The 26,595-nt window shown below is 42.4% G+C and overlaps 1 protein-coding gene across 6 annotated transcripts in view; it reads left to right on the forward strand.

The window, feature by feature from the left end:
- Window positions 1-26,595, forward strand: part of Fermt2 (FERM domain containing kindlin 2) — a 79,115-nt gene that overhangs the window by 42,595 nt on the left and 9,925 nt on the right. For 3 of the 6 annotated variants that reach the window (XM_085698468.2, XM_085698469.2, XM_085698471.2), the window contains exons 4-9: window positions 9,889-10,023; window positions 19,069-19,101; window positions 19,404-19,629; window positions 19,895-19,997; window positions 21,903-22,010; window positions 26,256-26,390. In XM_085698468.2, the coding sequence (XP_085554594.1) occupies window positions 9,889-10,023; window positions 19,069-19,101; window positions 19,404-19,629; window positions 19,895-19,997; window positions 21,903-22,010; window positions 26,256-26,390 (740 nt within the window). The remainder of the gene's footprint in view (window positions 1-9,888; window positions 10,024-19,068; window positions 19,102-19,403; window positions 19,630-19,894; window positions 19,998-21,902; window positions 22,011-26,255; window positions 26,391-26,595) is intronic. The other 3 variants (XM_085698470.2, XM_085698472.2, XM_085698473.2) reach the window with 1 other exon arrangement.

A 26,595-nucleotide genomic window follows, 5' to 3' on the forward strand; every position in this document is an offset into this window, starting at 1 on the left:
TTACCATAACTAGTGTAATTTCTCTAAGGGAAAACAACCGTGGGGGGGGGGTTGCCACCACCAACAGTCTGCCCCCGGTACTGAAGTATGGTACAAACTTGAAATTTCATGTTTAAAAGAGTATTTTGGTTTTTCAAGACAGGGTTTCTCTGTAGCTTTGGACCCTGTCCTGGAACTAGCTCTTGTAGACCAGGCTGGTCTCGATCTCATGGAGATCCACCTGCCTCTGCCTCCTGAGTGCTGAGATTTAAAGACGTGCGCCACCACCTCCCGGCAAGAGTTAATGTTTTTAATTATGTGTACTGTCTATCTGTTTAGGGTATGAGCATATGAGTACAGGTTCCCTCAGAGGCCAGAGGTGTCAGATTGCCCTGGAAGTGGAGTTAAGGGTGATATGAGCTGCTTCATGTGGATGCGGGAACTGGACTTGGGTCCTCTGCAAGAGCAGTGCATGATCTTAACTGCTGAACCATCTCTCCAGCTCAGCTTGGAGTTTTCTTCTCTTCTCCAGACATGGTAGCAATGGCACTTAAATTCAAGGGTGCCCTGAGAATTGTGCAGTTCCTAAGTATTTGTGTGTATTAATGTCACTGTGACTGTGATACTTACCCAAGAGAAACAGCTTAAAGGGAAGAAAGCTCAGTTTTAGAGATTTCATCCATGGTGGAGCAGAGTGGATCACATGTCGAGCACTATGAAGCCTGTGTAGTGGACTTTTCTTCTCATTTTTCTCATTCTACTCAGGCCCCAGGCTGTGGGATGGTGCCATCACCTCTGGGCAGCTAGTTCCTCCTTAGTTAGTCCTCCCCATAGATGTCCTCATACACAGACACACAGAGCAGAGTGCTCTACTCGTGTCTGTCTACTGCAGTGAAGAGGCCCCTTGAACATGGCAGGGCGTATAAAAGTAAACATTTAATTGGGTTGGGGCGGGTTGCTTACAGTTTCAGAGGTTCAGTCTGTTATCATGATGGGGAGTGTAGCAACGTGCAGACATGGGGCTGGTGACGTCTTGATCAGAAGTCAACCAGAAATAGACTGGGACACTGAGCAAAGCTTAAGCAAGAGACCTCATAGTAACACACTTCCTCCCAGAAGGCCACACCTACTCCAGCAAAGCCACACCTCCTAACAGTGCCTCTTCCTTTGGGGGACATTTTCTTTCAAACCACAACTAGTCTCTCTAGCCAGTCAAAGTGACCATCAAGAGTGACTACCATAGAAGGTCTCAGATGTTAAAAACCGAGTGGGGCTGTGAACATAGCTCAGCAGTGGAAAGTACTTGCTGCACCAGCAAGAGGTCTAGAGTTCTGGATCTGCAGAACCCCTCTGCATTCTGGGCGGGCCTGGTGAATGACCTATGCGAGACTGGGAAGGCAGAGGCCAGAGGTCTGAAGCAAACTGGCTAATGATGTAGAGACTCTCCTTCAATAAATAAGGTAGAAAAATGGCGGAAGAAGATTCCCAACACAAGCCTAGGACCTCCACATGCATATGCACACACCATGCATGACCACACACATATGAGCACACACACACACACACACACACATATATATATATATACCACATGTTCATATGAGAAAAGGAAAAGTAGTCTGGGAAATAATGATGAATCATTTGTAGTAAGTAATCAGGTAAGTACAGATCAGAAAGTTGTTTTGAAATACATTTGGGTGTCTAAACATACCCAGTAGTACTAGTGATACATCAGATCCAAAGCTCACATGTAAGGGCGAGTTAATGCTACATCTTGAAACTGTAAGAATGAAGAGCCAGCCATGGTGCTCACCTTTAATCGCAGCACTCAGAAACAGAGGCAGGCTGATCACTATGGGCTCAAGGCTAGCCTGGTCCACATAGTTCCAGTCTAGCCAGTGAGGGAGGCTACATAGTGAGAGAGACCCTAGCTCAAAAAGGGGAAAAAATCAAAACAAAACCTTGCTTTGTAGTTATGTAGCTGAAATATGCTATATTCTTTTCATTGGTATTGCTAGTTGTACAAAATACTGGACTTCATATGACATTTTCCTACATGTGTATTATTGTCCTTTACTCACATTCCACCCCATTGCTGACCCTTGTTTCTTCTCCCCAAATAATCTCTTCCTTTTATTTTCATGACTTTATACACACGCACACACGTGCATTTATGAGTGTGCCCGTATTGCTAAATCTAGATTTCACTAAATGCAGTGTTTATTTTTTCCTTCCCTGTTACCTTATCTCCGCTCCCACTTTCTTTTTTTAAAAAATATTTATTTATTTATTATGTATACAATATTCTGTTTGTGTGTATCTCTGTAGGCCAGAAGAGGGCACCAGACCTCATTACAGATGGTTCTGAGCCACCATGTGGTTGCCGGGAATTGAACTCGGGACCTTTCAAAGAGCAGGCAGTGCTCTTAACCACTGAGCCATCTCCAGCCACCCCTCCCACTTTCTTTTAGTTTCTTCTTTCTCTCACATATTCCTCTTCTGTTTTCATGTTCACCACACATCTGTATGTATGTGTTTATATATCATTCATATATATGTATATAAATACAGAGATATTGATTATGAAAGAAAACACAGAATATGTGTCTTCAGTTGGCTTATTTCACTTAGCATGGTTCCATTCAATTTCCTGAAAATGACCTTAATTTTATTTTTTATAGCAGAATGGAATTCTGTTGTGTTTATATATCACAATTTCTTTATCCATTCACCTAGTGATTATCTAGACTAGTTCCAAATCTCAGCTGTAATGAATAGTGTAGCAGTAAACATAGATGTCCAGGCATCCCTGTGGCATGCTGACTTACTAAAAGACCCTGTGAGTATATACCCAGGTCTGTTACAGCTGGGTCAGGATGGTAACTCTATTTTCAGTTTTCAGAGAAAGCACCACACAGATTTCCATAGTGGCTGTACTGGTTCACACTTACCAGTAGTAATAAGGGTCCTCTTCTTTCAATTATTTTTATTTTATTTTATTTTGTGGATGTGTTTCCCTGCATCATGTGTGCACCATGAGGAAGCTAGAGAGGGTATTAGATCCCCTAGGATTGGATTTATATAGACAGTTATGAGCTGCCATGTGGGTGCTGGGAATTGAACCTAGGTCCTCTGGAAGAGCACCCAGTACTCTTTAATTGCTAGCCATCTCTCTAGCCCCACATTGGTTTTTGATGATAGTCTTTCTCACTGGGGTGAGATTGGATTTCAATGTAGGGTTTGGTTTTTTGTTTGGTTGGTTTGGTTTGATTTGGTTTTTTGAGACAGGGTTTCTCTGGGTAGCCTTTACTGTCCTAGAACTCTCTCTATAGACCACACTGACCTCGAACTTATAGTCATCCATCTGTTTCTACCTCTTGAATTCTAGGATTAAAAGTGTGAGCCACCACCAACCAGCTTTATTATTATTATTATTATTATTATTATTATTATTATTATTATTATTATTATTATTGTCTTGTTTTGTTTTTCAAGACAGGGTTTCTCTGTGCAACAGCTTTAACTGTCCTGGAACTCTTTACACCAGGGTGGCCTTGAACTCACAGAGATTTGCCTGCCTATGCCTCCCAAGTGCTGGGATTAAAGGCATGGGCCACCACTGCCCAGGCTTCAATGTAGTTTTTGTTTGCATTTCTTTGACCACTATGTTAAATGTTTTTAAAAAATATTTATTGGTTCTCTATTTCTCCTTCAGAATTTTTTAATCTTCATTTTTATTTTATGTGTATGATTTGTCTTTGTGTATGTCCATGTACTCCATGTGTGCAATGTCCATGGAAGTCATAAGAGGGCAATGGATCCCTTGGAGCTGGAGTTACAGGTGGTTGTGAGCTGCCGTGTGGGTGCTGGAAATCAAACCAGGCCCTCCAGAAGAGCTGCCAGTGCTCTTAACCACAGAGCCCCCTCTCCACTCTCTGTATGTCTTCTACGGATTTCATTTGCCCATTTTGACTGGATGATTTAAGGGAGGCATTTACTGTTTTAAATTTTTTTGTTGTTATTGTTTTGTTTTGTTTTATAGATTCTAGGTACTAAGTCCCTATCAGATAAGACATTCCAGGACCCCAATCCAGAGAATGGTGCTGCCCACAGTGGGCCGGGTCTTTCCTTGTCAATTGTAACAATCCCCCACAGACATATCCATAGGCCAACCTGATCTAGACAGTCATTCATTGAGATCCTCTTTGCAGGTAATTTTAAAGAGACCGGAAAAAAAAGTATGCGATCTGAAGAGAAACCAGAGTAATTTTAAATTATGTCAAGTTAACAAGTAGCTGTTATCCCTGTCATCATCCAGCCCTTGGAAGGTAACGGATGCAGGAAGACCTGGCGTGAAGGTCATCCTCAGCTACATACAGAGAATAAGATACATGCCTTCTTGTCTCACTTTTGCCATAGAATCATCATGGGCTCTGGTAGTAATCCAATAATTCACAAATATGAATTTCAGATGAAATGTTGTATGGAAAAGATTAAAATGGTTGTTGACAGATTTATTCTTTATAGTGGCATCAGTATTAAAAGAAATGGTCTTTATATTTACAGAGAATACCGTATAGTTACTGCATAGTTGTGCTTCAATAAGATTTTAAAGGAGGCAGAGGCAGGCGGGTCTCTGTGTTCAAGGCCAGCCTGGGCTACACATACTGAGTTCTAGGACAGTCAGGGTACATAGCAAGATCTCGTCTTAAAGAAAAGATAAAGGAAAGAAAACATAAATCATACTTTTTTCTATTTTTAATTTTTACCACGACTATTTTTTTACAATTAGAAGGAAACATCATATGAGGTGATTGTCCCACGTTGTCTGTGTTTTCACTTCCCAAGATTCCATTTACCAGTTGTCAGACCCAATTCTATATTATCTAACAGAAAATTCCAGAAATTGACAGCTGTAATTTTTGTACCCTCTGAGCTGCGCAGTCAGTCTCACTGTGTCACCTTTGTACGGTGTGTCTGCTCTCTCTATACACCCTTCCCCCAGTCAGCCAGGAGCATCAAGGTTCCAGGTCGGCTGTCACAGTTCGCATTTAGCCTTTGTCTTCGTGGTCTCAGGGCAAGAGATACTGTGCTGGCAGTAAGGTACCTGAATTCCATTGGGGTTGTGGAATGTGTATCTCATGGACAAAAAGAGGCTTGTAAAATGTCTTAAGAGAAAACAGTTCTTGTCCCTTAATTTTTATAGCAGTTGATAAAGAAAGCCCAGATTCTGGCAGGCTGGGTAACCTCCCTGAGTTCCAGTGAACATGGATCTGGGGTTTGAATTCAGCTAATTTGGCTGTGTCTTTCTTACCTTAAAATGTGTCTCTCGGGTTGGAAAGATGGCTCTGAGGTTAAAAGTATAGACTGCTCTTTTAGGGGTTCTGATTTCAATCCCCAGCAACCACGTGGTGACTCACCACCATCTATGATGAAATATGATGCCCTCTTCTGGCACGCAGGCAAGTATGCAGACAAAACACTATATTTAACAAATAAACCTTAAATTAAAAAATTGTGTCTTAAAATAAAAGGGAAAAAAATTGTGTCTTTCAGTCCTTTGGCCAGATGATAGATCTTAGTGTATTGTTTCCTAGAAATAAAGAGCTTCCTGAATCATCCTAATTGGTCAAAGATTACAATCTTGTGAACCCCTGAAGCTGGAAGACTGCCACGAGTAGTAAGACCAGGGTACTGCTATTGAGCAGTCTGTCACAGCCTGCTCTCTTTTGCTCTCTGCCCTCTTCTTTATTTTTTGGCCTTTCCATCTCTCTGTACTTTGCCTTTTCATTTTTAAGGCAGGGCGTCACTAGGTGACTCTGGAGGGCCTGGAACACACTATGTAAACCAGGCTGATCTTGAACTCACAAAGCTCTCTGTCTCCTCAGTGCTGAGATTAAAAGCCTGCATTCCTATTTTATTTATCTGACCCTTTATTTATTTTTTTTAATTAAGTAGATTGTGATGCCGCCACCATAGAACTGTCTGTACCCATTTAAAATGTAAAACTTTGAAGTGTTTGGTTTGGTTTTTTGAGAGGGTCTTATTCAGGAACTCACCCTAAAGCTCAGGCCAACCTAAACTTGCCATCCTCCTGCTTCAGCGTATCTCCATCTTCTCTCAGATTTCCTCACTGAGATTTGTTGGCATTCTGTGGAACTTTATTGGTGGAATCGAAGATTTTAATCACAAATTTTCTTCTTTTAAATTAGCTTCTTTCACTTACTTTAGATTCATTCACTTTATTATATGTGTCAATAGGTTGTTATTTCTGCTGATGAACGGGCTCTATTGTATGTGCCTTGTTTCCAGTGATGGGCAGATTTCACATTTCACTTTATCTGTGTGAATCACTCGCAGTTTGGATGTTGTGAATAAAGCTGCTGTGTTCATGATTGTCATTTTCTTGGGTAGACGGGAGAATATCCAAGTTGTGTGTTAGCTGCACGTTTAGACTGTAAGAAACCGAAGACCAATTCCACATATTCTCTCCTTCCCCATTCCAGCTGCACATGTGAGAGCTGCACACGGCCCCTCCTCCTATGTCGTCCTTCCCAACCTGTGTGTTTTTGAAGGTGCCTTGCTTTGGCGGGTATAGTTTAATTCACATTTCTTTGATGGGTGGTAATTCATTATCTTTTCATGTACTTCTGGGCCATTCTTTGATGAAGAACTTGTCCCACTCTTTAGCCCAGTGGCCTTATTCTGGAAATATATATATTCACATATTTTGAATATAAGTCTTAGAGATATGCTTGCAATATTTTATACCTATATATATATATATATATATATATATATAGGTATAATATATATATTGCTTCTCTCTTTATTTTCTGAACAGTACCTTTCAAAAAACAGGTTGGTTAATTTTTTTAATTTATTTTATTTGTATGTATGCTTTGCATGCATTTGTACCAAATGTATACAGTGCCCTCAGAGGCCAGAAGAGGGTATTAGCTCTCCTGGAACCAGAATTACAAAGGAAGATTTATGAGTTTTTATTTCTTGTGTATCTTCCTGCATGTATGTATGTGTATCACATGTATGCCAGTGCTAGCAGAGGCCAGAAGAGAGCATCAGATCTTCAGGAACTAGAGTTATAGGTGATTATGAGCCACCTAGTATGGGTACTGGGGGCTAAATGTGGGTCATTTGAGAGACCAGCAAGAGCTCTTAACTGCTGAGCCATTTCTCCAGCCCCAAAGGCAGGTTATGGGGTGAGGATGGGAGGGCTTGCATGTGTATTCATTTCTTTTCTGCTGACCAAAAGCAACTTACAGGTGAAAGTGTTTATTTTGTGTAACATGAGGGCCAGCTTGTTGGGGTTTCTGTCCCGCCCGGTACCCCACAACCAGCAAATCCCATAGAGAAATCACACAGGACTCCATAAGGTTATAAACTGATTGGCCCATTAGCTCAGGCATCTTGTTAACTCTTATAACTTATATTAACCCATTATTCTCATCTATGTTAGCCATAATGGCTCCATACCTTTCTCAGCTGGGCAAGTTACATGCTGCCTCTTCAGTGGTCTGCGCAGGAGTGGTTGAGGGACCTTAGCCTTATTCTATTCTCATTGCCCCGCCTCTACTTCCTGTCTGGTTGACCCGCCTATACTGCCTGCCTGGCCAATCAGCGTTTTATTAAAATATGATTGACAGAATACAGACAATTCTCCCGCACCAATTTTGGCATATAGTTCCGGCGGGATAAGAGTCTATCATGCAGGGAGTTGTGGCAGCAAGCAGCAGGCCTGGTGGGTGGTAGGAGCTGGAAGCTACCTGATAACATCTTAACATACATGAAGCAGAGGGTGAACTGGAAGTGGCAAAGCTATAAACCCTCAAAGCCCTCTGTGAGTGCCACCTCAGAGTGAAAGAGGCCTCATCAAGGCTCCTCAGCCTCTGCCAACAGCGTCACCAGCTGGGACCCAAGTGTTCAAGTACAGGATCTTTTCAGGGACTGTCTCCTTCAAACTCCATTACCCTTTCTAAGCAACCTGGATCTTCTAGTTTCACTGTTGGACATAGGTCCACAATTCATTAAGAATTAATGTGGGTTGTTTTGTTGTTGTTTGGTCTTGTTTTTTGGGTTTTTTTTTTTTTTTTTTTTTTTTTTTGGTTTTTCGGGACAGGGTTTCTTGGTAACTTTGGAGCCTGTCCTGGCACTTACTCTGTAGACCATGCTGGCCTTGAGCTCAGAGATCCACCTGCCTCTGCCTTCCAAGTGCTGGGATTAAAGGTGTGCACCACCACCGCCCAGCTGGCATGCACTTTTATCATCAGTGCTGGGACCTGGATTGGGTGGTCATGAGGATTCACTGGCTACTCAGCCTAGCCAGTCAGTAAGCCCCAAGTTCAGTGGGAGCCTTGTCTTAAAAAACTAAGGCAGAGCACCAGAGGCCATGTTGACATCCTTGATCTGTGCTGCCACCTCAGACCATGCTGAGGTCTGTGGCACATGGTAACGCTGGAGACCATGTGGATGGCCGTCGTCCATGCACCCACTGACTGTAAGGAGCAGAGAAGCTACTTTTGCAGTGGTTTGGATGACTGAAGACTCAGAGTTGAGAAAGAGGGACAGAGCATTTCTTTGACAACCCCTAGCCTAACCTCACCCCCCAAAAATGTAATAGTCTAGTCCGGAAGCCATGGAAGAGAACTCGTAAAAGTCATGGTAAGGATGCTAAAGTGTAGCTCTCCACAGTTCATGCTTCTGGCATGAGTGCAGGTAGGGAAGGACTCAGTTTCTTTAAGGGGCTGGCTGCTAGGAGTTTGGCCAGGCTCCAGTGAGTACATGGACAACACAAATTGAACTTTTTTGGGGGTGTGGTAAGTCACAAGGTATGGCAGGCTGACTTGGGAGGACTGGGAAGTGAGTGTGTTTGGGGTACATAATGTGAAGTTCTCAGTAGTCAGTAAAAATACTATGTTGAGAAAGGTTAGAGAACAATTGAAGAAGAAGATAACTGATGTTGACTGACCGCTGGTCTTTACACGTGCACTCACAGACGTGTGCATACACACATACACAACCCTCTTCTCAATTATAGGGGCAGTTGACTGAGGTCCCACTGATTTGGGGTGAGGGATAATGTTGAGTCTTAGAATTCAGGAACATGGCGTATACTGTATCTAATGTGTAAGAAATACCTACCTGAGTCTGGAGAAATGGCTTTTAGGCTAAGAGCACTGACTGTTCTTCCAGACCACTAGGGTTCAATTCCCAGCACCCACATGGTGGCTCACACCCATAAGCAGTGCACAAACATACATGCAGGCAAAATATCCATACATATAAAGTTCAAAGAAAATACCTGTTTGTTAAGGTAATCTATTACATATGCTTTGTGTACCACATGTACCTTACGACATGGAGAATGGTTGATGCCAAATAATATAAATTCTTAAATAAAAATGAGTATATGAAGAAAAGTTCTAGAATTTTCTTTCTGGCTTTTAGAAAGTGTTTTTTAGACGTGTTCTGACTGACTTGGAACTTGCTATGTAAACCAGGCTGACCTTGAAGTCACTTGGATCCACCTTCCTAAGATTAAAGGCTTGAACCAGCATTCCCAGTGGGTTTTCCTTCTGTGCCCTAGTGGATTCTCTGTCTGCTCTGCGGTCACTATACTTGTTAGCTAATAATGAATTAGTGCTTTGGGTAGACTTTTTTTTCCCTCCAGTGCTGGAATGGAATCCAGCGCCTTGTGTGGGCTAGCCAAACATTCTCTCACTGTAGTTTTTGGGGATTTCTAGCCTGCCATCCGTCACTCTTTTGTTGGTGTCAGTGTTGGGCAGAATGCTGACATCTGCATTCATAGAAGGAAATGGCAAATTCACATCTCAAAATAGACTAACTAGACTTATTGTACTAACTTCTTTTATTTAATCCATTTCTTAACAGATATAAGACACCCTGAAGAACTTTCTCTCTTAAAAAAACCCAGAGATCCCACAAAGAAAAAAAAGAAAAAGCTAGATGACCAGTCTGAAGATGAAGCGCTAGAATTGGAAGGACCGCTTATCACTCCTGGATCAGGTGAGACCCTGGCTAAACAAAGGCAGGGCGTGAGGGCCTGCACTGTGTGTTGGTAAGGGTAGTGGGTCATGTAGGTTGGGAGAGTGGGCCAGTCCCCTTCAACCGCTTTCCTCAGCCATATTAGTGCCATTCAGGTCCTCTCGTGTGCTGGCCATCATATGTTAATAATGGACTCAGTGAAGAAGAAGACTCTGCTTGGGTCCGAAAAGGATAGTTCCATAGTTGGACTGACTTACTTAGGTCTTTGTTTGTTTGTTATTGTTTTGTTTTTGGTTTTTCAAGACAGGGTTTCTCTGTAACAGCCTCGTCTGCCCTGGAACTCGCTTTGTAGACCAGACTGACTAGAAGTCTCTGAGAACTGCCTGCCTCTGCCTCCTGAGTGCTGGGATTAAAGGCACCACCACCACCCGGCTAGACTTAGTTCTTTTTTTTTTTTATATTTATTTATTTATTTATTTATTATGTATATAATATTCTGTCTTTGTGTATGTCCGCAGGCCAGAAGAGGGCACCAGACCTCATTACAGATGGTTGTGAGCCACCATGTGGTTGCCGGGAATTGAACTCAGGACCTTTGGAAGAGCAGGCAATGCTCTTAACCACTGAGCCATCTCTCCAGCCCCTAGACTTAGTTCTTTCATTTGCAAAAATTGAAAGCTTTTTGACAGGTAGACTGTGAAAAACAAATCCCTCTTTTGTTGACACATTAATCCCTAAAGTCTTAATTACTGAAGACCTTTTCTGTGGTTTGCATGTCCTGGTCTTTGGTATTCCTGCCTTTTTCTTTAAAGTCATTCCTTTGAGAAGCAGCCTCATGTTCCTACCACTCCTTTCTCAAGCTGAATTAGGTGTTCTCCTATGTTAAGACCTTTCTGTGTAATATACGGAGTTGTCTACCCTAATAATTGTGCGTTCCCTGCAGAAAGGGAGTCTCCCACTTTGTTGTTGTTGTTGTCTACCAAGACCTGCTCAGCAGATGGCACACATCAGGCAAGTGGGCAATGACTTGTCACTGGAAGACAGGTTGCATAGTTCTTTGATTTGAACACGAACATGTCTGAATATCATGGCAGCCACATTTCCATTGACCAACCATTACTAGGATGGGTCCCTCCCTGCTGCAGGCGTTGCAACTCAGGTTACTGGTGTAATTTATTTCTGCACCTCCGCAATGCACTTTACCTATAAAAACTGGGTTCCTACCCCCAGCCTGTTGAGGTAGATGTGTAACTATCCACATTTTAAGGAGGGTGGGATTATGGCACAAGACAGTTAAGAAAGTATGTTTTATGGTAATATTTATATATTAGCTGTAATTTGAGAAATGCAAACAATTCAATGTACTTACTGCTCTTTTTTTTTTTTCTTTTTTTCCCCAAGACAGAGTTTTTCTGTGTAGCTTTGGAGCCTGTCCTAGAAGTCAGTCCAGGCTGACCTCAAACTCACAGAGATCCGCCTGCCTCTGCCTCCCGAGTACTGGGATTAAATGCCTGTGCCACCATAGTCCGGCTGCACTTACTGCTCTTAAATTGCTTGTTTGAAAAACAGTTCTTATATTTAAAGAAGTTATACATAAATGTTAAATGAATTAGAAAACATGATAGGAATTCAGAGACCAATATTACTCAGTTAGGAAATATTTAGTTTTATGGGTTTAGAAATTTAGTTTGTGAGTTGTTTATTTGGTCTGGTTGGGTCGTTTGTTTGTTTGGAGATAGGGTTTCTCTATGTTGCCCTGACTGTCATAGAACTTGCTCTGTAGACCAGGCTAGCCTGAAACTCAGAGATCCACCTGCCTCTGCCTCTGCCTCTGAAGTGCTGGGATTAAAGACATGTGCCACCACATCCTGCTTTTGTTTAAGATTTGAAACAGGTTTTCTACATAGACCAGGCTTTTTTTGAACCCAGAGATCTACCTGCATCTGCCTCCTTAGTGCCTGGATTATAAAGGTGTGCCAGAGATCAGAATTTTATTGTAAAGAAATGGCAGAAACAAAGATCGTCTTGGTAAAAGCAAAGTACAAAAGTTAGTTTAGCTGAGCCAGTTCTTGGGGGAGTGGCCTCAAGAGTAGTTTAAGACCATAATGGGAGAGTGTGTGATGGCAAGTCGATGAAGTTACTAGTGTATTAAAGAGGAGTTGGTTTCTGAATTATTTACAGAGCAAAAAATATTTTAGAAATATTGAATTTACTTCTAATTATTTTGGAGGAGGAAATGGGTGGTAGCTCACACACAGTAAAAGAGTTGTGATGTCATTTTTAAAAAGACATTTCAGTCCTCCAGTGTTACTGATTGAGGTCCTAAATAAAACTCTTGTAATAAAAGCCAGGAAGGAGGTTATTGCAACCACAAGCACTCAAGCACCTTCTATAGACCTGAGTCTATGCGAATGAGGTAACGCTTGAAAAGCCCCTTAGGATAGGACTGCTTATCTGGGAAACCAACTATATGATTAAAGCCTTGGTGCCACCACCCACACCTCCCAGACTTCTCGTGGAAAGGAAAAGGGCTGGAGGCTGAGTTGAGCATTGTTACAGTTATGAAATACCCATGGCTAGTAGCTCATAAAACACATTTCTTTAGCTGATAGCATGGTGGTGATTCAAGGATGTGGTGCAAACACGTTTACAGATCTTGCGTCTGATGACATACATTACCATGCATGAAGGAAAAAATACCAAAGAAGGACTCAGGGGTTAGACTTTTAAATCAACTCCCTCAAAAAAGACTTCTCAGAATTCTCCAAGCATTATATCATTTCCTTCTGAAGGCGGTGCTCCAGTGACCTTAGAAACTCAATCCTAGACCCTGTCTCTTCAGGGTCTTGCTACTTCTTAATGCTGCCTCCTTTTTGTCTCTGGAGAATAGTCACACGAACCCTTGGTGGTAACTAGGAACCATTGTACCTTTGTAATCAAGCCTCCATCAGTTGGTGAACATACCCAGGTGTGTGAAGAGTTCCCAGAGAGGGTGCAGATGCTGTAGTGTGTCTCCCATCCAGACTGGGTGGGCTCCTGTTGTTAGGAGTTAGTGATGTGCTGAGAGAGTTTCCAAGTTCTGTCAGCCACTCCAACAAATGATGAAGGAATTGTAGAGCCAGGGTAGACGTTCAGGTGAGGCGTGGACTACATGTGGCCTCAGAGATCACCCAATCTTAACAGATAGCAGGGGAAGATCTCTTCCAACCGAAAGGACACGCAATGTCTTCAGAGCGTAAACACGTGCATACTCCTTTTTCACGTTTTTTTATGTAAGGCTGGAAGCCTTTGGTGTGTGTCTGCTGGCCAGAGTTCTGAAGCCTTTTATGTAGGTGGGGGCGGAGACACATGTGCAGTGCCCACAGATGCTGGAACACTGCAGATCTCCTGAAGCTATGAGCCACCCAGCATGGGTGCTGGAACAGAATCCTGGTCCTTTGAAAGAACAGAGCAGCGAGGGTTCTTAGCACTGAGGTAGAGAGTTCTTCAGTCGCCAAAATCTGGGTTTTTTGCATCTCTTTCTTCACGGTCTTTTGTAATTACTGGTCTTCACCTGATCCAGCAAATTGGTTTTGTTTTTCAGTTGAGTGGACCTTGCTGTGTAGACCGTTCTGATCTCGCACAGATAGCAGCGGTAGCCCTCACACCCCTGCAGTCTGCAGCCCTAGCCGCCACGCCAGCTAGGAAGTTGTTCTAGCTGCTCGTTTTTCCTCATATCCCAGAACAAACTTAGCTCTCCCAGGCCTCGTGCTTTCCTCATTTGTGTTTCTCAGCTTTACTCCAACAACTAAACTGGCTGCAATAGTTTGCAGAGTATAGAGGGTCATTTGTTTTGTTGTTGGTTTTTTCCTGGGGCGTGGGTGGAAAAGAGTGGGGTTTCCGTCTAGCTTAGACCTCATGATCTTCTCCCCTCCTGACGTCTAGCTTGTTCCTTTCCACTCCGACTGCAGCTCTACAGCTGCTGCTTTTTTCTGGACTGAGTCATTCTTCAGTTCTCCCTCAGGCTTGATTTCCAGAAAGCTCCGAGTATGCTAAGGACACTACTGGACAGCTTTGCAAGAGACACTTTTGGGTTTTTTGTTTGGTTGGGGTTTTGTTTGTTTGTTTGTTTGTTTTCGAGACAGAGTTTCTCTGTATAACAGTCCTGGCTGTCCTGGAACTCACTTTGTAGACCAGGCTGGCCTTGAACTCAGAGATTGCCTGCCTCTGCCTCCTGAGTGCTGGGATTGAAGGTGTGTGCTACCGCCATCTGCTTACAAGAGACCTTTAAAAAATATTTTTCATTTTGGAATTTATTTATTTAATTGTATGTATGTGTGGGTGTTTTCCTACATGCATGTTTTTGCTTGCCATGTGTGTGCGGGGCTCACAGAAAGAGGGTGTCACAACCTCTGGAACTAGAGTGAGAGGCAGTTGTGAGCCGTCATGTGTGTGCTGCGGATCTGCCTCGGTCCTCTGGAAGAGGTCTCATCCTGAGCCATCTCTGTGGTCCATTCAGGAAATCTTTTTAAGAAGGAAAACCAGAGCTGTGTTGAGAGGTTGCTGCTGTTGAAGGCCATGTTCCCTGAGCAGTTTATTTCCCCAAACAGGACATGCAGTGCTAATGTTTGCCTCTCCCCTCGTTCTGACTAAGAGGTAGCATGAGAAATTCAGGCTGAGTCTGTTGCCTGGGATCAGACACCCAGGAAAGGGAGAGCCAAGGTTTGTGGAATATATCCTTAAGCTCTGACTGTCTAGCCACATGCCCCTACCCTTCTTCCTGAGGACACAAAGACCTTGAATTTTAGCAATGTTTCAATAACCAAAGGTCAGAATCTAGCATTTACCGATTCTTTTTTTAAACTTTGATTACTTTGAAGAAAAGAAATACATTTTGATACCTTAAGGAATCTATACTGTACACTCTGTAATAATCAGAACAGTTAGAGGTCATCCATGTTAGAAACTGCAACATGGAAGATCTTACCAGTGAGCTTTGCAGCCCAGAAACCAATGGTGACCACCAGTGTATATAGGAATTCTAAGACACACAATCATTCCAGTTATCCAGAAGTGACTAGAAGTAGCTTCTGAGTGTGAGAACGACAAGAAAGCCCTGTTTATGTAGAGTCGGAAGCATTGGGTAATGTTGTCGTGGCTTACTGTTTGGGCTTTCTCCCTGCTACCCTCAGTTCTGCTCACAGTGACAGGGTATAAGAAAGCTGGCTGAGCCCATGCCAAACAGCTCGACTTTCACTGAGTCTTAGGCTTTGGGGTATTCACGATTAAACCATGGTAGTTCAGATTGATATTCCCTTTTTAGAAGATACTCTGGTAGAGAAATGGATGGCAAACAAAATCATGAAGAAGCCCCATAGGCTGTATTCTCTGTAGTTGTCTGGTTTGTAATGACTAACCTGTAGCTATCTATAATCAATACAAATAGGTCATTTTTATTAAGACTGTGTGTGTGTGTGTGTGTGTGTGTGTGTTAGAATAAAACTCCATCAGAGTCCATGCTACCTGGCCAATACACACTAAATTCTAACAGCTACATTGCCCTGCTTGTCATGAATTCACTGTCCAGAGCTGACCTCAAACTCTGGATGGTCCTCCTGCCGTGGACCCCCGTGCTGGGATCAGCAGCTGCGTTCCCATACACACTGAAAGCAGGTTTTCACTTTTTGCAGCATAGTCATTGATTTTCAAAGAAATGTAACACCAGAATTTATTATACAAGTAGAAATTATCTTATTAGGAACTTTTCTTGAGAGCTGGGCAGTGGTGGCGCACACCTCTAATCCCAGCAGTCAGGACCAGAGGCAGGTGGAGCTCTGTGAGTTGGAGGCCAGCCTGATCTACAGAGCGAGTTCCAGGACAACCAGGGCTACATAGAGAAACCCCATCTCAACAAATGAACAAAACATTTTCTTAAAAAAAAACAAAACAACAACAAAAAAAACTGGGGGACAGCAATTAGGAAAAGGAAAAGAAGTCTGGAATCAATATTCTGTTTCTCTTATTAGGAAAATTATTAACATAGGATGCAGTTTTTTAAGTATTAAATATTTTAAACCTATTCTTGTTTTATATTTATTTTTTAAAATTTTATATGCAGTGGTCTTTTGCCATGGGTATTGAGCTCCCTGTAGTTACAGACAGTTGTGAGCTGCCTTGTGGGTGCTGGGAATTGAACCCAGGTCCTCCTGAAGAGTAGTTAGTGCTCTTAACCACTGAGCCATCTCTCTAGCACCTTAAACCTATTCTTTAAAGAACAAAAGAAACCTCATTTTTTGAAGAAGAAAAGATTATATAGATAGATAGGTAAGTAGATAATATTAAATATTCAAATATTAAAGGTTGAAATTTTCTTATTTTACCCAACTAAAGTAGTATTATATATTTATATATGTTTCTTTCTGTCAGTAAAATGTTCTAATGAGCCACATATTTTCTATTACAGAAGTCATACACTAGATATAATTTCATTATAATAAACTCAAATAATAAAATAGCCAAGCCAAATGTGACGATCCCTTTTAAACTATTCTTTTGCTGTCCCCTCTCAGCCATTTCTTTATTTTTTTTTTCAGTTTTTATTTGTGTGTGCATATGTGTCTGCCCATGTGTGTAGGTGACCATGGAAGCCAGAAGAAGGTGTTGGATCCCCTGAAGCTGATGTTACAGACAGCTATGAGCTCTGGGAACTGAACTCAGGTCGTCTAGATGTTCCTAGACACTGAGCCATCTCCACAACCCCCAAGAATTAATCGTTTCTTGATAACTGTATTGTAGCAGTTTGGACTACAGCTGAATAGCACCCTTTCCTCCTTTCCTTCCTTCTCTTTCTTTTCTAATTGTGATGAGGCCTCACAGCCATTGCTAGCTTGGGTCTCACTGTATAGCCCTCAAACTCCCAGAGAAAGACTAATATATGCTGCACATTGTACTTCAGTTTTGATTTTGATTTTTTTCTGCAGCAAAGCAGAGAGTTCTTTCAAGTCCTTTTAAATGCTCTCAAAAGTTTCCATATGCAAAAGCTGTATTTATCTGTTCTCTACCTGCATGGTATTACTGTACCACATGGACTGCAGAAAGTTGCTGTGGTTACATCGCCATCAGTAGTATATTTGAATATATACCCTTTTCATTCAGTGTTTCCAGTGTTAAGTATTGTAAATTTTTATACATTTTTTTTTTTACCATTTTGACGATTAGTAGTGTCTCAGGGTTACTTTATTTCTCATTTCCTTGATAGATGCTTTAAACACTGGGATGGTAGAATGATATTTCTTGTATTAGCCAGTAACTTTTCTTATTCTATTGATCTTTTTTTACATGCCTAGACTGTTCCTTCTTCTTTATATTTTTGGTCTTTAGTGATATTGTTTTTATGTTCGAGAGTCTCACCTGCACATTAGCATTTTGTTTGTGGTCATTTTACTGTGTTCTAATACAGCAGCCCTCCCAAGAACCACGTGTGAATTATGTGGAATAGCTCAGAATATAGTGCTCTTTGGACAGTTTTCCGTTTTATGAAAGTTATCTCTCCATATTTTGTTGCTGACTGAATCTGTTACTTCATCTCACTCTGTTTGATTTCTGCCTGAAATAGATATGAGAGCAGGCACATAGGAAGACAAGTTAGGTTAGCCTTTGAGCCAGCCTGATGGAATCTAAACTATGCATGTCCTCTGACCCAGCGGTGTGGCCAGCATTGGGAAATAAGCACAGAACTGTTTACAGAAGCTCCGTTTGCCCCGAGACCTCAGCAGTCACACGCATGTGGGTTGGGAATGGTTTGAAGACAGTGTGCAAACACGCAGCACCAGCTAGTCCGACATGGCCGGCAGCTTGCTGGCTCTTGACTGAGAACGCGTCCTTTAGCCTCTGTCCCTCAGTTTTGCTCTCCAGGGTGAAAATAGATTTGTCGAGACACTAAATGAGTTGTTGTCCTGTCGTATCTGTAGCGAGTGGAGCTGTGCTCTGTGAAGGGCAGGCTGTAGATGGAGAGTGGGCTCTGTTGACACACTTGTCTGGATTGGAAACTTGAGAGTCGTTCATTTTAACTACTCAGCTCTAAGTAATTCTAGTACATCACTGTAGGAAAAATGTCAATATTCCAACATTCTTAGTGAAAGATTTATTCAACAAATAGGTTTTTTAAGTAAAGGGGTTTCTGCCAATTAGTTAATATTCTCCCATACTGCGTTTATGTTACTCCCTTAGGAGAATCACTGCCCAGATGAGCTGGAGAAGTGATTCCTGCCTTTGGTAAGGATGGGAGCCATTACCCTTCCATGGTGTCCTGATTTTAAGTTTGCCAATGACCCCTAGAGAACAGTGCGTCAGAACTGACTATGCTCCTGCCTCCTCTGGCCCCACAGCTTTCCCATGGACACCACACAGGACTCAGGGATAGTGGGTCAGATATGGATGGCTGACAAGATAGGTTCAGTGAAAGTCCTTCAGTCTCAGTGCTGCCGCACAGGGGTGGAAGGAAGGAGGATGCCTACGCTTATTTTTCACTTAGATAACTGGGGGAGGGTGGATTATTAACCCTCTTCTTTCCACATCTAGTAACAGTGTGGCAGCAGAAAATGAGTCAGAACGATGGCCCTAAGTTTGAGGCCAGCCTAGACCACAGTGTGAGAGCCTATCTCTAAAAACAGGACAGGCCTGGATAGAATATAACAGATTGAGACATGTCTTTGATATCCTTAATTCTGTTATTCAGGTGAAGGAGCATGTGTTGTATCATTAGCTTGTGTGCTTCATCTATGTAGCCTCTACTGTATGCCTCGCCCTGTCACACTGAGGGGCCCTAGATAAATGAGGTGACGCCTCTGACTTTAGTTCAGCTGTATATAAACCAAATCACGGTCTGCCTGATTAAAGCACAGCTTCATTTTTGCATTGGACAAAATACTGTGTTTCTGTTGAAGCTCCTGAGATTTTAATGCAGCTACTCATGATCCAAAATTGGGGCGAGTCTATTTCCCCTCTTCCCCGTTTCCTCTTCATTCCTTTGTCTTCTGATGTTGCCTTTTCTTTGCCTTCTGAACTCCTTTCTTTCCTTTCCTGTAGGCATCGATGTTCTTTACATTGGTCCTCTGAAAGGTGAGCCTCACCACAGTCACACACACAGTGTCGGTCTGTGCGCTTCAGCTATGGCCTCATCCCCTAGTTCCCTCAGCCGGCTTTCTCCTCAGAACCGCCACCACTTTAATCACATCACGGCTTTGGTACTGTGTGTTCTGTTGTATGAGCACAGTTATTTTGTGTTTTGAGGCAGGCAAATAATGTGCTAAGCTTTCCTTCCAGATTGAAGCTTGTAGCTCATTGTGCTTCCTGCCGTAGTGTGTGTGCTTACTGAGCTGAGTCTGAGTCCCCCCTCACAGCTGTCTCTTCTCACTTACTAGGAGGCATATACTCCAGCCCTGGACTTTACAGCAAAACAATGACGCCCACTTACGACGCTCATGATGGAAGCCCCTTGTCACCAACTTCTGCCTGGTTTGGTGACAGTGCTCTGTCAGAAGGCAATCCCGGGATACTTGCTGTCAGTCAGCCGGTAACATCACCAGAAATACTGGCAAAGATGTTCAAGCCTCAAGCTCTTCTTGATAAAGCAAAAACGAACCAAGGGTAAGTTTTTGGTTTTTTGAGACAGGGTGTCTCTATGTAGCCCTGGCTGTCCTGGAACTCACTCAATCTGTAGACCAGGCTGAAATTCACAGAGATCTGCCTGTCTCTGCCTCCCCAGTGCTGGGATTTTAAAAAGCATTCATCACTAGGCCTACCCAAGGGTAAGTTTTAGGGGGACAGGCACAAGCAAAGAATGTACCTGGTGGGGGTGGGGTGTTTGGTTAGATGTGTTTGCTTTGCTCAGCCCTCTTCTCCGTTTGTTCAGGTGGCTTGACTCCTCGAGGTCGCTGATGGAGCAGGAGGTGAAGGAAAATGAGGCCTTGCTACTCCGATTCAAGTACTACAGCTTTTTTGATTTGAATCCAAAGGTACCAAGGATCACAAGGAATCTTTTCTGCCTGTTTCCATTCTCATTTGAATGTTAAGACGCTGTAGTAAGTTTTGGATAATATTCAAAACCCAGACCTTTAGGCAAAAGTTTGTGTATTCTGAATAAATCTGGTATTTTTTTAGGGTTGCTGTATACATGTTATACACAGAATTATGTGAGCACATAATGAAAGACAAGACACTAGATCAGTGGTTCTCAACTTTTAGGGCCTGACCCCTTTGGGGTTTGTACAACCCTTTCAGAGGGGTGGCCTGCAACCATTGGAAAACCAATATTTACATTACAGTTCATAACAGCAGCAAAATTACAGTTATGCAGGCCCTACAGGTTGAGAACCACTGATCTAGTGTCTTGTCTTTCATTATGTGCTCACATAATTCTGTGTATAACATGTACACAGCAAACTGTGTAACAGAACTATAAGAGTTTTACTTTTAGGCCGCATCATATCTACTTTTAGTTGTAGGTTGGGGAGTGAGTGGAATGTTTGGTTAGCATTTTAAGAGAGCGTTTCTTTTCGCTAATATAATTAAATGGACAGTCTAATGATATGGATACACATAGTTTCCAAAAGTGTCTCTGTTCTCCTGTTTTGGACATTTAAAGTAGCTCCTTCTCCCAAAGGTCTACCCTTTGTGTGTTTCTCTGTGAGTGAGGTATTTCCCAAAGTAATTAATTTGTACTCACTGAGTTCTGTTGTGGCAAGTCAGAATAATAATGTTAAAATCAATCTGTATTTGTACCTTGTTTTAATTCTTTCCAACTAGATTTCTCTTTTCCCCCCTCCTTCCCTTTCTTTATCAGGTGTTTGCTTTTTGAGATAGAATCCAGCCATCCTGCATAGGCTGTGGAACTTAGTATGAAACCCGGGCTGACCCAGGCTTGAGATCCCATAGACTCTGGGTGTGGATTACAAGCGTACATCAGTACCCAGTTTTGTGGGATTTGTTCTGTCTTTGAGACAGTGCCTTCTGTGCAGCCTGGGCTGGCCTAGAAACCAAGGATCCTCCTGCTTTAGCTTTCCCAGTGCCAGCATAGCAGTCATGGGCCCCCACGCCCTCCTTCAAGTCAGACACATAGTCCTTACATGAACCTCCTTTTTTCCCTTCAATGCTAGAGGTCAAATCCTCTCTCGTGCTAGGCAATCCCTTCTGCCTACTGAACTAAATCCCTGAGTAATTTTCTTGTCATAGTTTGTCATTTTAAATAGAAAATTAGATGTATCTATAGTCATATCTAACATAATAGATCTCTTCCTTTTTTTAGAATTAACCATTTTGATAATAAAAAGTTGAAAAAATTTACATACTCACTTTTTGTCATGCTTTAAACATGAGTATTTATGGTGCTAAAGCCATAGCACAGGTTTTTAATGGCAACACCCATTAGGCAGACGCAAGAGGATCTCCGATTTCAAGACTAGTTAGTTAGTCTAGACAGCAAGCTAAGGCCAACCAAGGCTACACAGTGAGACCCTTGTCTCAAAAGGTGGAGACGGGGTGCTAGGGAGATAGACTGCTGGTTAAGAGCACTTGCAGAGGTCCAGGGGACCCAGCAGGCACCAGGCACGCATGTAGTGTATACATGTACACAAGAGTAAAACACTCATAAAATAATTTTATTAAAAAAAGAGACTACTTTTAAAGACATTATTTTAAAATTTAGGTGTGTTTGAGTGCAGGAGCCCACAGAGGTCAGAGATATCAGAACCCCTGGGATCTGGAATTCAGGCAATTATGAACCATCTTACATGGGTGCTAGGAACAGTATGCACTCCTAACTGCTGAGCCATCTCTCAAGCCTCAAAAGTGAATATATAACACTGAAAACTTTCTGGTATTGAATACTGTGTATTAAAGCCCGTGCTTCCCTCGTTCTGCAGTACGATGCTATCAGAATCAATCAACTTTATGAGCAGGCCAAGTGGGCTCTTCTCCTAGAAGAGATTGAATGCACCGAGGAAGAGATGATGATGTTTGCAGCCTTGCAGGTAATGTGACATAGTGACTGATTCTTAACTGGGAAGAAGAGAGTGGTGTAGTAACCATACAGGCATTTGATACTGATGTTCTTGCTATGTAGGAAGTGGCACATGGGACTGGCAAGACAGCCCAGCAAGCAGATGTGTGCTACCAAGCATGGTCACCCAAGTTTGGTATTCAGGACCTACTTGGTGGAAGGAGAGAACCAACTCCCAAAATCATCTGAGGCTGGGCATATTGGCGCATGCCTTTAATCCCAGCCCTGGGGAGGCAGAGGCAGGTGGATCTCTGTGAGGCTAGGGCAGCTAGGGCTGCGTAGTGAAACTCCTTTTGTTTTCATGTGGTCTTCTCACTTATGTGTGCACACGTGCATGGACGTGCAAACATGCTAAATATGAAAATTTGTAAACATTGGAAGTGAACATTTGCAAAAGTGAAGCAAGCATGATTTTTTTTTTCTTATTTTGGTTTTTCTAGACAGGGTTTCTCTGTGTAGCCTTGGCTGTCCTGGAACTCATTCTGTAGCCCAGGCTGGCCTCGAACTCAGAGATCCCTGCTCCCTGCGGCCATACACAAAGGTGTTTCCAGGCTGCACAATGCTCTACATAGCAGATTTGGCTATAACTCAAATAAAAAGAGTTTATTTTCTCTACACGCTCATTCTCAGAGTTAAACTGCTGAGTGCAACTCCTACCTGACAGCCCCAGAGCTAACAAAAATGATACATCCACCATTTTAAAATTAAAAAAAGGTGGAGCCAACATCCAGAGCAGCCACAACCAAGCTGATTACCATTTTAAAAGCTCTTCAAGACAGTGGAGAATTACAGATACACAATAGAACAGATTCAGACATGAAAGACTTCTAAATGGGTCGAGTTCTGGAATTAAACATGTGTACCACCAAGGCCCAGCTAATGATTATTTTTGTTTCGTTTTGTTTTAAAATATTTAAGAATCAGCCAGGCGGTGGTGGCACATGCCTTTAATCCCAGCACTCGGAAGTCAGAAGCAGGCGGATCTCTGTGAGTTCAAGGCCAACCTGGTCTAGTTCTAGGACAGGCTCCAAAGCTACAGAGAAACCCTGTCTCAAAAAACTAAATAAGTAAATAAATAAATAAAATATTTAAGAATTATTTAGGTGGTGGTGGCACACACCTTCAATCTCAGCAATTAGGAGGCAGGGGCAGGTGGATCTCAGTGAGTTTGAAGCCAGCCTGGCCTACCAAGTGAGTTCCAGGTCAGCCTGTTATACAGAGAAACCCTGCCTCAAAAAAGAAACAAACAAACAAAAAAGAAACAAGGCTGGAGAGATGGCTCTGAGATTAAGGTATTCTGACTGTTCTTCCAGAGGTCCTGAGTTTAATTCCCAGCAACAACATAGTGGCTTACAACCATCTGTAATAAGATCTGGTGCCTTCTTCTGGCGTTCAGGCATACATACAGGCAGAATATTATATACATGTATAATAAATGAATAAATCTTAATATACATATATATTTAAGAATTGCCAGGCGATGGTGGCACATGCCTTTAATCCCAGTACTCGGGAGGCAGAGGCAGGCAGATCTCTGAGTTTGAGACCAGTCTAGTCTATAGAGCAAGTTCCAGGACAGGCTCCAAAGCTATACAGTGTAACCCTATCTTGAAGAAAACAGTTAGCTGAATGGTGGTGGCGCATGCCTTTAATACCAGCACTCGGAAGGCAGAGGCAGGTGGCTCTCTGTGAGTCTGAGGCCAGCCTGGTCTACAAGAGCTAGTTCCAGGACAAGCTCCAAAGCTACAGAGAAAGCCTGTCTTTAAAAAAAAAAAAGAAAGAAAGAAAAAGAAAAAAAATTCTTACAGTTCTTCGGTCCTTCCAGCTGTCTGAAGAATTTCCTGAATTAAATCTTAGCATAGTTCACTGGGAGGCTCCTACCTGAGTGACTCTTTAAATATATCATTCACACTATGAATACAGACTCATTGTTTTCTGGTGGAAATTTTGCCAAAAGCAAGAATAAGATGTGTAAAATACATCTGTGAAAAACCATAGGTTTTAAATTTTATAACAGTATTCTTTATCATTTTGTTGTTGTTTAGGTATTGTGCTAGGAATTGAACCCGTAGTCTTGCACATGCTAAGCAAGCTTTATACCACTGGGCTTTATCCCAGCAAAACTTAGATTCTTTTCACAGTAATTGAAGGGCCTCAAAGCATGGCTTTCTTGGATCATTTTAGTGGATGGATGAATGATGGATGGGTGGGTGGGTGGGTGGATGGTATATCTATGTATAATATAGATGAGAAGGTGAATTTTGGAGTGCAAATCCAAAAGACTGACACACAGGCTGCTGGAGTCATCTTGGTAAGAGGAAGATAGACTCTCGTCCTCCCAGTGTGACCACACTGAATAGAACTCTTGCTTCTGCTCCTCGTCATTGAGAACAAAGTATGGTGGAGCCTGCAACCCACACATTGAACTGCTCTGTCTTTGTGCTCCCAGATCTCTGTAAGTTAGGCTTATTATAGCAAGAAGAAAGAAAATAATTTAGTATAAACTGGATAAAAAACAAAGCTGCGAAATTATTAAGATCATAACAGGGTCTCTTGTATCAGGATCAGCCAAAGTGTTTTAAAAAATGGATTTCAGGCTGAGCCACAGAGTTGCTGGGTCAGGATCTCGGGTGGGGTGATGGGAGGAAAGGAGGTGTCTACATTTTAACCAGCTCTTCACATAATCCTTTTTTCCTTTTATTTTTTATTTTATTTTATTAACATTTCTTCATTTATTTTACATGCCAACCACAGTTTCCCTCCCTCCTCTCTTCCCATTCCCTCCCCACGCTCTGATTCTCATCTCCCCGCCTCCCTATCCACTCCTCTGTCTCCATTCCAAAAGGGACAGGCTTTCTGTGGGCGCAAACAAAGCTTGGCACCATACGCCTGACAGTCTCTGCTTACCTTGTTCTCAGTGGTTATCACAGAAGCTCTGTCACTGCAAAGACCTACTGAGTCTTAGAATACAGGACTGGTAGTTGGCCTTGGGTCCATGAATTGAGTGTTCCCACACATCAAATAAATGGATACTTCAGAAGTTCAGAGCCGCTTATGCCTTGAGTAGCAGCTAATGAGAATTACACCAGCTGCTGTTGTTCTCTCATAAAATCTCTCAGGCTTGATCACAAAGCTTAATAGATTTTTAATATTCTGAGTCACCAATTGTATTAAAAACAGCTATTTTTTAAATAAATATTTATTTATTATGTATAGTGTTCTACCTGCATGTATGCTTGGACACCAGAAAAGGGCACCAGATCTTATTACAGATGGCTGTGAGCCACTATGTGGTTGCTGGGAATTGAACTCAGGACCTGGAAGAGCAACCAGTACTCTTAACTGCTGAGCCATCTCTTCAGCCCTAAAAACGGCTATTTTATATTTTAGAAGAGTCTATGCTTAAGACTGTTTCCTAGCTAGATGGAAGGGCCGTCTGACTGCACTTACACATTCTCTGTTCACACATGAATGGTTTCTTATTCTTCGATGGCTGAGACAACGGAATATTGAAGACAGAACTGGGGAAAGTGGAGCTAGTGTCCACTTTACCCTGGAGGTAGAATAGTGATACTTTGCTCTGAGTGATTAGGACTGTAGGCCAGCAAGGGCTCATTTTCTCAGTGATGTTGAGACAAGCCGGTGAGTTTGTCTCTACAGGAGGCTTCCTGGGATGTGCATCTGTTCAAGGCACAGGACAGAATGCACTGAAAGCCAGCCACCCCACAACAAAACAAGTAAAACTCAGCTCTGTAAATGCTTCCTGTCATACCAGGGGAGGCAGAAACTGGTTTCGTTTGTATGTACACAGAGGCTGCACTCATTTTGGATAAGTTTTTCTGATCAGGTCTGTCACACTGATCCCAGGTGCCTTGGCCCTTGCTTTTTAGCCTTCCAGTTTCAGGACATTTTAAGTGTTGAGGTGTTTTATCTGCAGTTTTGTCTGTGCACATGTTTGTGCAGGATCAGTGGAGACCAGAAGTGGGCCCTGGATTCACTGAACCTGCAGTTATAGAAGGTTGTGAGCTGCTAGAAATCAAACCCTGATTCACTGTAAGCAGCTAGTGCTTTTAGCTACTGAGCCTTCATCTCGCCAGCATCCTCCCCTGACCCTTTATCTTTGCAAATCAGATTTTAAAAAAGCTTCCAGTAGTAATTTCATCTCTAAGTTCTACAACTGTACAGTCATTTCAACAACATGCTGTTGTGGTTTCAGTATCATATCAATAAGCTGTCAATCATGACATCAGAAAACCATCTGAACAACAGTGACAAAGACGTGGATGAAGTTGATGCTGCCCTTTCTGATCTGGAGTTCACTTTGGAAGGCGGGAAGACATCAACAATTCTGGTAAGGTGGCTCTTTCGCTAATATTTGACTTTAGTGGAGGCTTACCTTTTTGTGGATTTTCCATGGCCAGCTATGGCATCTGGAAGGTGGAGAAAAGTGTTCAGTTCTTTCCAGAAGTTTGTCATAGATTTTCAGAGAAGTTTTTTGTGGTGGAAGGACCAGTGCCAGGGCCTCACTCTCCACCCCAGGAAACCTTCTCGGAGGA

The sequence above is a fragment of the Myodes glareolus genome, chromosome 12, assembly GCF_982192425.1.
Source record: "Myodes glareolus chromosome 12, mMyoGla1.1, whole genome shotgun sequence".
Classification (NCBI taxonomy): domain Eukaryota; kingdom Metazoa; phylum Chordata; class Mammalia; order Rodentia; family Cricetidae; genus Myodes; species Myodes glareolus.